General features: G+C 33.6%; 1 protein-coding gene across 1 annotated transcript; it reads left to right on the forward strand.

Moving 5' to 3' along the window:
* Positions 1-4,239: 4,239 nt before the first annotated feature.
* LOC139517847 (spore cortex-lytic enzyme-like) lies at positions 4,240-6,117 on the forward strand. The gene is made up of 2 exons (XM_071309307.1): positions 4,240-5,093; positions 5,563-6,117. Exons 1-2 carry the CDS (start codon positions 5,086-5,088, stop codon positions 5,936-5,938), a joined length of 384 nt encoding a protein of 127 aa, XP_071165408.1. The 5' UTR covers positions 4,240-5,085; the 3' UTR covers positions 5,939-6,117.
* Positions 6,118-14,674: the final 8,557 nt, after the last annotated feature.

Consider the following 14,674-nt stretch of genomic DNA (forward strand, 5'->3'; position numbering starts at 1 on the left):
TGTTTAACATATTGTAGGTTTGTGATGGTACATTCTGGTGTGTAACATATTGTAGGTTTATGATGGTACATTCAGGTGTTTAACATATTGTAGGTTTGTGATGGTACAATATGGTGTGTAACATATTGTAGGTTTATGATGGTACATTCTGGTTTGTAACATCTTGTAGGTTTATAATGGTACATTCAGGTGTTTAACCTCTTGTAGGTTTATGATGGTACATTCCAGTGTTTAACATCTTGTAGGTTTATGATGGTACATTCAGGTGTTTAACATATTGTAGGTTTGTGATGGTACATTCTGGTGTGTAACATATTGTAGGTTTATAATGGTACATTCTGGTGTGTAACATCTTGTAGGTTTATAATGGTACATTCAGGTGTTTACCCTCTTGTAGGTTTATGATGGTACATTCAGGTGTTTAACGTCTTGTAGGTTTATGATGGTACATTCTGGTATGAGTTTTGTATGACTTCCAATGCTGCTGTTTATTTTTTTTTTATCTCTCTTATATCAATGAGATATTCCTGCAGTAAATTACTGTCCGATGTTCAATTTATGGCGCAATAACAGGATTGAAAATTTGTATTTGCAAACGAACTACTCTCATGCACTGTCATTAAAAGATTACGCTTTGTATCTACTGTTGTATTAACGTCAGTATAAGTATCGGCTACGTATTCATACAGATACAGATCATCCCAAATAAAAAGAAACGAAAAATACAAATTCTTAATTCAAAAATAAACGAACAGCGCCATGCATATGGTTGAAAAAAAGAAAAAGACAAACAGACAAACAACAATACACAAAACCCAACATAGACAACTCAAGACTGAGCAACACGTACCCCACCAAACATTGGGGTGTGGTGATCCATAAACAATCGAAATGTCAAACAATTATAGCACCATTATATAACGCACCTTATTGTCATTATTAAGATGTTATCTTTTTGTAGAACCCATTGTCAGTTTATCATTGTTGCAATGCTATGAAGTCTTGACCTTTACGTTCGGTGCATGAGACATAGTCTGTTGGTATTATCTTGATCATATGATCAGAAAATGTCATTGAAATCGACATTATTCGAGAGAGGCCAGAAATTATTCAGTCTTCAGACAATCGGAAGAAGGAATCATGCTAACTGACTTAGTTAATATCTAATGCATATAGCCCTTGCAGTTGAAACATTTAAGATCATAAATGAACTTAGTACGAGTTTGGATATAATATTTTTTAATGGTTTCATTCTATTTACGACATTACGAAAAAGAAAGAATGAGAAAACACTTTCAATAACTATTTTTTTTCGATGAGCATCATAGATGCTGATAACGACTTTTTTTGGTTTAAAAGTTAAAGTTCGATTGTTTTATCTTTAAAGGTTAATATAAAAAAGAAGATGTGGTATGATTGCCAATGAGACTGTTTTTGAGACAACTGTCCACAAGAGACCAAAATGACACGGACATTAACAACTATAGGCCATCGTACGGCCTTCAACAATGATCAAAGCCCATACCGCATAGTCAGCTATAAAAGGCCCCGATATGACAATGTAAAACAATTCAAACGAGAAAACTAACAGCCTTATTTATATAAAAGAATGAACGAAAAACAAATATGTGACACATAAACAAACGACAACCGCTGAATTACAGGCTCCTGACTTGGGACAGGCACATACATAAATAATGTGGCGGGGTTAAACATGTTAGCGGGATCCCAAACCTCACCCTAACCTGGGACAGTGGTATAACAGTAAGAACGAACTATAAAAATCAGTTGAAAAAAGGCTTAACTCATCAGATGGACAAAAATTCAAGTGGACGTGGCCGGGTACTTGTACATCCCGACAACAAAAAGATAATATCGGAATTAACGTAAAAACCAGTATCTCAACAGTAAGATAGCATCTTTTAGTAAAAAAAAACATGGATATCAGCATTTAGAGAGTAGCTTCTGGTCAAAACAAGGATATCAGCAGGTTGGTAGCATCTTTTGATCAGAGTAGGTATATATCATCACCTGGTCAGAACAAGGATATCAGCACCTAGCTTTTTTTGGACAGAACAATGATATTTGAAGGTAGATAGCATCTGCTGGTCAAAAAAGAAATATCTGATTCAGATTGAATTCCGGTCATAACCATGATTTCAGTAGATCTTCTGTTCCGAACAATGATATTGATGGGCAGAGATTGGCGCGATTATATTCAAGGGAATTGATTAAATTATGAATACTTTGACAATTGTACGTTAAAAATGAGGCAATAATTCCATCAAAGTAACCAACTAAATTAACGATAACATTGGTAATTAATCACGATAACATGTGATTACAATGAAGCCCAAACATTCTGATTGTATGATGTTAATAAATAAAGGTTGTAGTTGTAGCACGATTTGAGTTTAGATTTTATTTGATAAAATGTTCTACAAACAAACTACTAAAACACCCGCACAAAATAGCATGTATAACTAGTGAAAAGACTAAAAAAAAAAAAGCAAAACAACAGAAGAAAGAAAAGAAAGAAAAGAATTACTTTTTAAGCATTGTACACATAAAACAATGTACTATAGATTGTTTCTTTTATGCAATTATACACAGGAACGTTCTTAATATATTTTAACCGTGTTTGCTGTAACCGAAGCCTAAACTGTTGATTTCGAATAGCTTTGAAAGGGTTGCCAATGTGCATGTCAAACAATCATAGAGGGATACGCCTCCAAATTATAACAGCTATTTTACAGATCCTAAAACACAAAACGTGCGTCACATGCATCAGGTGAAGACAACGGGTTTGCAGATACTATACCAGTTTCTTCAGATACATGTTCACAGATCCTAAAACTCAATACACGCGTCAGGCGAATACAATGGGTTCACAGTAACAGTTCTTCAGACACAAAGTACACGTCAGACGAAGACAATGTATCCAAACACATTTACAACAAGATAAGATTATAGAATCTTTTTATCAAACAAAATAGCAATGTTTATAATTTGGAGGGTTGCAGTCGGTGGTTATCATATGTAGTGTTATGTATAACTATTGTTTCTCTCTTCATCATTTTTTGCTATCTCTTAAAACAATTTCTGTCTCTCCTCGACGTCTCTGCATCTGTCGCTTCTTTTTTAAGTGTTTTTTTTTTTATGACTTATTGATTATAAAACGACAAAACAAATTAAATACCTGTCAAGAATTATGCACGTCATGATAGAACCAACATTACAATGTTCTATATGATTTATATTTTATAGAGCCATATCCTGTTTAAAAATAGTTGATCAGCACTGATTTTCGAAATCTGAAAGACATTCCTGATATAAACCTTTGACCTCATTTTTATAATGATAGGTTTAACGGCCGGGTGTCACATGTGGACCAGGATCTGACATCATTGAACCAAAAAAGTCTTATCATTTTCATATTAAGCAACTCCGAGGCTGTTGGAGTGTTTGCAGTTGTGTTGCAATATCTTTAGAGTTCACAGTAGTATCGCTTTATTTTTAGACCCCCTTATCCAATTTTTGAAGTTCAGTCTCTTTAACTTCTCATACAAGAGTTGGTTGTCTCTGATTCTCGTCAAGAGAAACAAAATTGAATTATTTCATTACACATACACTGCACACACCAGACAGCAGATAACCAGATAGCAAAAACAGAGTCAATATTTATATAATTACTATTATGGTTATTATAGTTTAATGTTTTAATTACAAAAAAAAGTTATTAATTTGAGATCGCACCGACTTACTCTGACTCGCAGTCAGACGCCGGGTTGGAGTCATACACCTTAAATCTCTTGTAGTATAAGTATTACTATTAGTGAAAACATTGTACAGCCAGGTTGTCTGTTTTCATGTTTGTATGTTTTATGCAGAATTTGGAGTTGATAGCAAAATCCTGACAGTCCCTGTTTATATTAAATTATTTCATAGTTTTGTAGACTCAGGATGATTCGGAGATTTTACATTTTTAAAGACATCTGTGCTTTCTAGACATTTAGATTTATTTATTGAGTTTTTGAACGTATTAAATACTTTCACTTGTATTTCTGTGTTAAGTCGATTTTGTGACAAGATATTTCTATTTAAGAATATAAACAATATGTTTACACGTATGGCGTGCTGAAACAGGCGATGGAAAGTCCCGGTAATCTATTTTTAACGTATTGGACTTTTAGAAAGAACAAAAACCTACATAACAACAGAAACACGAAAAATTACGAATTCATATAAACACGGATATCTGTCCCTATCCAAAATAACTTTAATTCAATTTGTAGTCGAAATTCATGTCATTTATCCGGGTCAATTATTTGTCGAACTTACATATGATTAATTATCATTTTGGTCCCGGGCGTCCAAAATGTGCATCAAATATTTACTTGTTATAAATGCGTACCATCAGTCAATCAACATTAACAAACAAACAAAAATCGTTTTTTCCCTCTGCTTCATTTACCATGCACTCTTCTGTTTTAGATATAGATGTAAAACATACACGTGTTGTTCGTATTTTTTTATTGTAATATTTTATACTTGTTGAAAATTTACATAATTTAAGACGTCATTTTGCATTCTCTTATCAGAAACAATTATGTTTACATTTATATTCGTATTAATTTACTTGTTCTTTTTTCAAAGTTTATATTTTGTTAATTTAGAAGTATAGCTACTGTTTTCAATCATATATAGTGTATAAGATGCCTACTTGTGCCCTTATTTGGTGTCTAAAATTCAAATTCTTATTCAACTTTAGTGGTTTTTTTAATTTTTAGGAGAAACAGCAAAAGACTGTTTATGAAACAATATACAAAAAGCAGGGACTGAAACAAATCTTGTCTCAAGGATTTTCTGTAACAAATGACTCATATTGTCTTTAAACTGGTTCGTCAACTTGCCAAGATCAACTGACGGTCAGTTTGTATTTAGAAATGGAAAACTTTCCATCTTAAAATAGATAACATGTAACATTCTGTATACACACTATTTTCAGAAATTATGTTTGTCGTATATATATAAGATGTTATTCATTGTAACTTCACTGTATTGTAGGACAGAACAAGAATCATTATGTCTAGGTAAGTACTTTAATGTTTAAACTAGTATACAAGATCTGAATAAAAAGAAGACACATTGAAGGGCTCATAGTGAAACACGTGATTAGTGAAAAGAAATATTGGTATTTGACATTCAGAACCAAACATCTAATACTTAAAATATAATTCTTTATGTTATTCTTTATGTTAGAAAGTTTAAAACTTAAATCTTGAAAAACAAAAACCGGTTTTTTTTACATAGCTAGGAGGTATATGTTTCTAAAGTATTGAGAGAAGGTAGTTATAAAGAGATTATGCATTTCATTATTTTTTTTCAGAATGTACTTAAGTTAATGTACGTGTTCAGGTGTAGTTTTTAATAAAGATGTGGTATACGCGAAATAGACAGCAACTAAGTTAAAGTAAAAGTGAAAACCTTTTAAAAATATATGTGTACATGCTGTTCCTTTAGTCACATCTTAAATCAAGTATTGTAATTTTTCTTTTGTAGCGGCGACGAAGAAACTGTTGGACGAGTGGTATTCGGAGAATCTAGAGGCGAACCATTTGAAGGACAACGTGCCGTAGCATATACCATGGTCAACAGGGCAAACCACTCTGGTTTTCCGAACTCCGTTAGGGATGTAGCAAATCAGAGGACTACATCAGGAAGACATCAGTACGAAACCTTGGATCTACCTGCACATAACAGCGCCTGGGAAGATCATAAAAGGAGAAATACAGAAGAGTACAGAAACGCCATGTCAGCCTCCAGAGATGCTCTCAGTAGAAGAAGCGCTGATCCAACTAACGGTGCTACGAGCTTCAACCAAAGTCCTGGGCCTAACAAATCACAAATAGGACATCACTATTTCTATCGTAACTAGATAAAAGTCTTATTAACGATATTCGTATATTCTTACATGGTAAAATAACATTGAGTTTATAATAATACTATAAGGTGTTGGATATATATAATTTAATTGATGAACAATGTTTTTTGTGTCATTGTACGACTTCTTTCGTTCTTTGAACATCAACTTGAAATAAAATATCTTCAATCATATATCTATTTTGAAGTTTTTGAAGCCTGTTAGATTCGAGATTATCATGAACTGTGTTTTGTATCTATGATTAGTTTATTCAACAGCTATATGAATAAGGCCGTTAGTTTCCTCGTTTGAATTGTTTTACATTGTCATATCGGGGTCTTTTATAGCTGACTATGCGGTATGGGCTTTGCTCATTGTTGAAGGCCGTACGGTGACCTATAGTTGTAAATGTCTGTGTCATTTTGGTCTCTTGTAGACAGTTGTCTCATTGGCAATCATACCACATCTTCTTATATTATATGATATTGCATCTGAATATACCATTGAAACTACTATTTGATCGAAGGATGACTCTATGTCAAACGACTCGATCTGATTTTTTCTAAACATCACACAAACGAAACTAATTGTAATAATAATGAAACTAGTCTGCTTACTTGCTACCAATTTATTATTCGATTCTACTCAAACGAAAGTAGCTTGTTAAAACTGCCTATTTTTATTTCAATGCAACACCAAAACGAACTAGTAATAACGATTTGTTTATTTCTATATTGAAAGGAGTCAATAATGGTGTAATCTTAGCAATTGTCAACAAAAACGACAGAGCTTTTAATAAAAATAATATGTTTTTTCTGCATAATATATTATTTCGCGACTAATGATTGTAATAAAATTGAGATTATAATTTGAAAACAAAATAAAAACTAAATTTAAGTAAGTAGTCATATAGATGATCTGACTGCTTCTCACCAATAAAACAAATGAAACAAAAGAAGTTAATAATATAGACGCTCTTTGTTTTTCCGGAACAATAACATCTCAAACGAAAGGAGTCTCTATAACCAATATTCCTATTTCAAAGTTGCTCGTCATAACGACAATCTGTCTATTTCTTAGTACTAAAGCTTTTAGTTTAACCATCAATAATGGAATAAAAAGTAGTCAGCAAAAAGTATAATAACAAAAATACCGAACTACAAGGGAAATTCAAAACGAAAGTCCTTAATGACAAAGTCAAAAGCTCAAAGACATTTAACGAATGTAATATAACCGTTCACGCAAATGAAACTTGTCACTAATATAACGTAAATGAAAGAAGCTGTAAAATAACCTTCTATCCAAACGAAAGACTTTCGTGAAGTAGCTGTTAATTTTATAGATCCGCTTTACTTCTATTTAATATAACAATGAAAACAAAAGTAGTATGCAATACAGACGATCTGTCTATGTATAAATGAATTTAAGGGAACAATATTTCACCAATGTTCAAACCTCGTAAGTCGATTTGAAAGAGACAAATCAATGTCACACACACTGGTAGAATCGCGTGAACTCCATGAACGCACGAGCTAGACCAAGACCGTAGACGTGGTTATCTTCTCCTTCTTTGCATTCATGCACATGTTTTACCTATAAAACAACCAAAACGAAAACAAATCAAAGCCATATAAACTAAATGCCACATTCCGAACAACACAATTAAATTGAGATTGAAATAGGGAATGTGTCGTATAGACAACAATCCGACCAAATCAGAAATAAAGGCAACAGTAGTATACCGCTGTTCGAAAAACAGACCAATTTTATAGTTCAAGAATAGATTCATCTTAAAAGCAAAATCGTGTTGAATAAGAGAGAAACCTTTACAATGTTTATTACTCATATATATATTGATATGTTCATAATTATAAATTAACTGTTAACAAAACTTTGAATTTTTGAAAAACTAAGGCTTTTCTACCACAGGAATAGATTACCTTAGCTTTTTTTGGCAAAACTTTTAGGAATTTTTTACCTCAATGCTCTTCATCTTTGGCCTTTTATAACATTTTTGATTTGAGCGTCACTGATGAGTCTTTTGTAGACGAAACGCGCGTCTGCCGTAAATATTAAATTTTATTCCTGGTATTTATGATGAGTTTATATACATACATGCAGCGGAAACAGAAAAGTGAAACATTCATTAAAACGTTCTACAACCATCAAAATCAAAGAAATAAAAATAATGCACTTTAATTCCAAGTTATTTTCAAATGGAGAAAATATTTGGGTTGTAGAAACTGAGCACTTCTTGGAAATAATTTTCTACGATCTTATTGATTTATTTATGTATCAGCTGCAATATGTTCAGGTTACTTGCATGACGTTTTTTGGCACAAGCTTACATGAATTCTCATAAAAATTATGTAAACATTGTCTTGTGTCTGTAACAGATTTCGCTGGATTTAATCCAAGTATATCAAAAGTTGAACTTACGTTCATTGTATTAAGATTGCCATAATGCATTCTTTTGAAACATATATCGGCTTTTGTTAACGCAGTACTGATACCTCTATTGTTCAATCAAATGGGGTGACAATTGTATGACTTCCCGTGCTGCTGTTTTACAAAGACTTCGGTGCCATCATCAGCAAATATATTGACATGTCATTTTGTCCATGATATGGTCATAACTAAACATTCTCGTATTAAATGTTCAGCTTTTTATAAATGTTCAAATATCTGCATAGATAATTATCCTTTCTTTACAATGTCCTGTGTTATCACTGGACTAGTATATATTTGTTTAGGGGCCAGCTGAAGGACGCCTCCGGGTGCGGGAATTTCTCGCTACATTGAAGACCTGTTGGTGACCCTCTGCTGTTGTTTTTTATTTGGTCGGGTTGTTGTCTCTTTGACACATTCCCCATTTCCATTCTCAATTTTATCTAGACCTTATCCATCAGTGAATTATATTCCATGATATTGATTTCATTCTGTCTTCCACTGGTTTATTTTTTTTCTGGCAAATCTAATGTAATTTGCCCATGCTACGTCAATCTTTAAAGACCCAAATGTTGCTAAACACTTATCCGACCTCCATGATAAATATGTTGTTGTCCCCGCAGACAAAGCCCCAAATAACATCGTTTTTGTCTGTAAAAGTCACTACATTAATTGCTTGATAAACGAATTAGGTATAGACAATTCACTTGGAAACTCAACATATACCCTCACGACACTTACCAAAGAGGAAATCCTGGATAATCATAGGTCTGTTCTTTGTTCCTTTGGTATTTCAACCAAAGATGAAGAACTGGATCTTCCATCACTGTATTGGATACCTAAACTACATAAGTGTCCTTACAAACAACGGTATATTGCTGGGTCTTCCAAGTGCTCCACGAAACCTCTTTCTAAATTATTAACATCTATTTTATCAGCAATCAAAGACGGGCTTCAAAGTTATTGTGAAACTGCCTATTCTAGAGGTGGCGTGAATCAGATGTGGATACTTAAAAATTCCAAAGATCTTTTAGAGTACATACAATCTAACTCTCTTTCATCTTGTAACAGTATTAAAACATTTGACTTTTCTACTCTTTATACAAGTATTCCACATTCCAAACTAAAAGACAAATTGAAAGAGTTGGTATTACTTTGCTTCATAAAAAAGAATGGCCAACGTAGATACAAGTATCTTGTCTTAGGGAGGGATAAATCATACTTTGTAAAGAATCACTCTGATTCAAACAAAAAATTCTCTGAAACCGATATTATCAAGATGCTTGATTTCTTGATTGACAACATATTTGTAACGTTCGGAGGACGTGTTTTTCAACAGACTGTCGGCATCCCAATGGGAACAAACTGTGCCCCTCTACTTGCCGACTTGTTTCTTTATTATTATGAGGCTGACTTCATGCAGGAACTTCTTAGGAAGAAAGATAAGAAGTTAGCAATATCCTTTAACTCCACTTTCCGCTATATAGATGACGTTCTTTCACTAAACAATTCAAAATTTGGTGACTATGTGGAACGCATCTATCCCATCGAATTGGAGATAAAGGATACTACAGATACAGTTAAGTCGGCTTCATATCTTGACTTACATCTAGAAATTGACAATGAGGGTCGATTGAAAACTAAACTTTACGACAAAAGAGATGATTTCAGCTTTCCAATTGTGAACTTTCCATTTCTAAGTAGCAACATTCCAGCAGCACCTGCATACGGAGTATATATCTCCCAATTGATACGATATTCCCGTGCTTGCATTTCCTATCATGATTTTCTTGATAGAGGGTTACTGCTCACAAGGAAGCTATTAAACCAAGAGTTCCAAATGGTGAAGTTGAAATCATCCCTTCGTAAATTTTACGGACGCCATCACGAGTTGGTGGACCGTTATGAAATAACCGTTTCACAAATGATATCGGATATGTTCCTTACGTCGTAACTACAATCCCCTTCCCTTTCATGAATGTGACCTACCGAATTAGACTATTTACCGGATTTGTAATCACATAAACAACACGACGGGTGCCACATGTGGAGCAGGATCTGCTTTATCGGATATGTTCCTTACGTCGTAACTACAATCCCCTTCCCTTTCATGAATGTGACCTACCGAATTAGACTATTTACCGGATTTGTAATCACATAAACAACACGACGGGTGCCACATGTGGAGCAGGATCTGCTTACCCTTCCGGAGCACCTGAGATCACCCCTAGTTTTTGGTGGGGTTCGTGTTGTTTATTCTTTAGTTTTCTATGTTGTGTCATGTATACTATCGTTTTTCTGTTTGTCTTTTTCATTTTTAGCCATGGCGTTGTCAGTTTGTTTTAGATTTATGAGTTTGACTGTCCCTTTGGTATCTTTCGTCCCTCTTTTGTCCCAGATTGATGATAACTCTTCTCGGTTGTGTCGATTTTATTGTCTTTGTAATGTTATCTTTTATTATATCTTTAAGTTCTGCTATCTGTTCCGGTTTAGCTGGCTTGTAAGTCTTTGTTTAGTGTTGGGCTAGGATGGATCCTTGTAGTAGTCCGTAACTGGGTTCAAATACCTCCATAAATGTCGAAGATACACCTTTCTTCTTTATATCTAAAAGAAAACTCTGATACAAGCTCATAAGTTCATACGGTACCTTGGTTGTACAGATTCACGAACAATCAATCTCAGGCCTCCAGATATATCATTTGCTTGTTTTAGATCTTTAAGATGTATTTTTTTATTCGCAAAGGCAATTGAATGTAGAAAAAAGTTATTACTTCTAGAAATCGTTCTTTCTGTTATTTTACATTATAACAATGGTAAAGCTGACTTATCGTGTGATGATGGGATAAAACATTTTGTTTTTTCTTGTGTTTGCTCGGAATATGGTATATATCCGGACCTGTTTCAATGGTGACCATCGGTTCTTACCTCGTTGTCTTAATAAAGTATACCGGTGCCGTTCTTCAAATTATAATATAGATTGCATATCAATTGATAAACCTCTAAAGCTGGTTTTTGAAACTCTCTATCAAATTCGTCAGTTTTGAGATGTGTCCTTTAAAGATAATGTTTTTGTAGTATAGTGCATTTTTCGTAGTCAATAAGGTTGTTGGTTAGTATTCTGCTACTGAATAAGGTCGATGTTTCATTCAGTCGTTTTTGTCATTTCTATGTAGGTATTTCATACTTCAATTGGGTTCTATATGATTTGAATTAACCAATAAAGCGTTCATTTCAAATATTAAAAAAAATCTTCGGATTTGAGTTCAGTTGTTACAAGGATATTTTTTTCTATTTTGAAATGTTTTTCCTTCTATACTTCCTATATGTCTATGGAATTCTTTACCTCACTTAAATTAGCAATGAAGGTTCAGTAGAGTTAGGATTATTTAATTTTTTTTTATCTTTTTTCTGCCTTATATAACTTGCACGGTTTTGTCAAAAGCTTCCAAGACAATACCCTTGCCCAAATCGTCACTGACTGAATTGTCCAGTAGCCACTCTTCCCTATTCCTTTTAGCTTGTTCTCTCCACTCTTTCGTATCTACTTTATTTAGCTATTGCATTTGCATTTGCCTTTTCGATTTATCTTTATTTATTTTTTGCACTCGTCTGCCAATACAAACATGTGATTCGTTTATTGTCCCTAGTGTGGACAATGTATAACTTACACGTGTTTTGGTGCACCTTCGAAATTTATAGCATCATATAATACATATATAATGCATAAAGTGATACTAAGTTGAGGCATTTCGTGCTCAGTCTGTGCTTGGTGACAGTTACAAACATGCATTATGTCTGTTTTTGATCAGAAATATATAACTTTCTGTGTCTGTACGTTGTGCAAATCAAGACTTGTCGCTTCAGGTCATTGTTTTTTATCAATCCATGCCTATTGGGTTTTTCTTTTTTAGAGCTTTGATCTCGATCATTAGCTCGTCCAGTAGTTTTGTGTGTATGGTACTAACAGAACATATTCGAAGTTTTTATCTTTGCGAATTGTATTTGATACAACTTTCTTAATTTGTATCTTCAAAGTTCAAACAAGTAGTGGTCATGTACATGTATAGTGCATGGACATTACTATTTGTCCCTCTCAGTTTACTCTGTATTGTTCATATGAAATCTTTTTTTCTAAAAGAAAATTTTGAAGACGTTTATGTTGGGACTTTTACAAACCTTGTGTTGAAGATGTAGAAATGTCTGTACTGTATTCTTCAATTATAGTTTTGTTTTCAGTTGCTTCTTAGCCTCTTATCTCAACACACAAATTGAAAAAAGAGAGGCGAATGATACCAAAGAGACATTAAAACTCGTCAGTCGAAAATAAACTGACAACGGCAAAAATTCGAAAAGACCAAAAGACAAATAACAGTACACAAAACAAACAATGTATAAACGACTGAGTAAAAAGAACACCACCATAAATCGTGGGTGATCTCGGATGCACCAGAAGAGAAAAAGAAAGCTGCACATATGACACCCATCGTGTGCTCCTGTAAGAACAAACCCGGTGATTAATCGAATTTGGTAGGTATTATGACGGGAATGGTGTTTACGAAATCTTATGAAAATCATCTGTCTGAATTAAATATATTAAAGGTAATAACTAAAACATAAGGTCATGATCATGACTGAAACTAATGTGACTTTAGTAGTATGTTGAAATGTGTATGCGTAATCATCTAAAAAAAAAAGTTAATGACTTGAGATTAAAAGGCAAAATGAAATAATGCAAAAGATAGCATTACTTAATAGAAATCAAAGGAATAAACAGCTAATTTTAACATTATGTTTCAAATATACATTTGATAAAATACAGATTGGAAGGATTTAGGCATATATGAGGGTTTGGATGGGGTTAAATGATTAGAGAATAATGCCCTTAAAAAATGAAGATTAGAGAATAACGGGCCAAAAAAATAAAGATTAGAGAAATGCGTGGTCTAAAAATATAATGAATATTGAATAATTAATAAAAGAAAACTATAAAAATTAAGTGTTTACAGAATTTTCCCTTCTTAAAATTTAAAGAAAATTTTCAAAATTATTTGTACAAGAGCATGTCCAAAATGCGAAAAACGTCCAACAGCTTCATGTTAACGTGACAAATGGCCCACAAGGAACCGTGTCTAACAAAACCTGTAGATCCATACAGATACTCGACTCCGGAATAAGCGAGTTAACTAGAAATGTTCACGTGTTGTCTTCCGGTCAGTGTCGCACAGAAGCCTGTACTTTGCTTACTTCTATTGTCGAAAACCTCCATGCCGTATCGCACCTTCGACACCAAACATTTTCAATGCTGGAATATGCCAGGGATTTCAGCACTATCATTGGAGAATCTCTTTAAAAAAGTATCTGTTTGGTCTCTAAAGTATTTCACACACCCAAACTCCTACTATCCCGTTCCTAACAGCAACATGCCTTTATCAGACGTTTTCGACATTAAATTTGACTTGGAAATAAAGAAGGTATCTAAAACTGATGTAGTTGCAATGAAATCATGGATAGAAAATTACCGATCCATTAGACAAAGAAGCGTCAGACATGAAACAACCAAAGACAAAGCTGGCACTTTACCAATCTCTTTATACCGGAATCAGGACATTCAAAACAGGGGAGATATTGAATTCAGAATAAGCAATGAAGTGCGTGTTACAGAAGAGACAATGAATAAACCAAACGAAATTTTAGTTGACGAAATTTTAGATGACTCCGATAATTCAGATGAATATGACTCATCCAGCAGTAGTGATGATAGCCATGATACACAGGAACAAACTGAAAATGAAAACATTGGTCATATCAGTAGGTCAGGTCGTGTTGTAAGGGCCACTGTGAGATTAGACTTCTAAGAGACGTTAAGGACATTTTATTGTTGTATAATTGTTCATATATGTTAACTCAAAAAAGACTCAATGAAACTGTATTGTTAGTTTTCTTGTTTGAATTGTTTTACATTTGTCATTTGGTAGCCTTTTATAGCTGACTATGCGGTATTGGCTTCGCTCATTGTTGAATGCCGTACAGTGACCTATAGTTGTTAATTTCTATGTCATTTTGTCTCTTGTAAAGAGTTGTCTCATTGGCAATTACACCACATCTTCTTTTTAATATCAAGTCAAAATCACTGGAAAGAACTGATGAGATCTTGGACTTGTTACTTCAAGGAACTACATGTAGCATTTAAAGCATGCAGAACAATACACATCAACACGTCATTGTTGAGAAACAAATGAAAACCTTGCTGTTGTTTGGAAATCACCGTTCTCATTCATTTAAAGGAATGTTTTTTACTCTTTT

The sequence above is a fragment of the Mytilus edulis genome, chromosome 3, assembly GCF_963676685.1.
Source record: "Mytilus edulis chromosome 3, xbMytEdul2.2, whole genome shotgun sequence".
Lineage (NCBI taxonomy): Eukaryota > Metazoa > Mollusca > Bivalvia > Mytilida > Mytilidae > Mytilus > Mytilus edulis.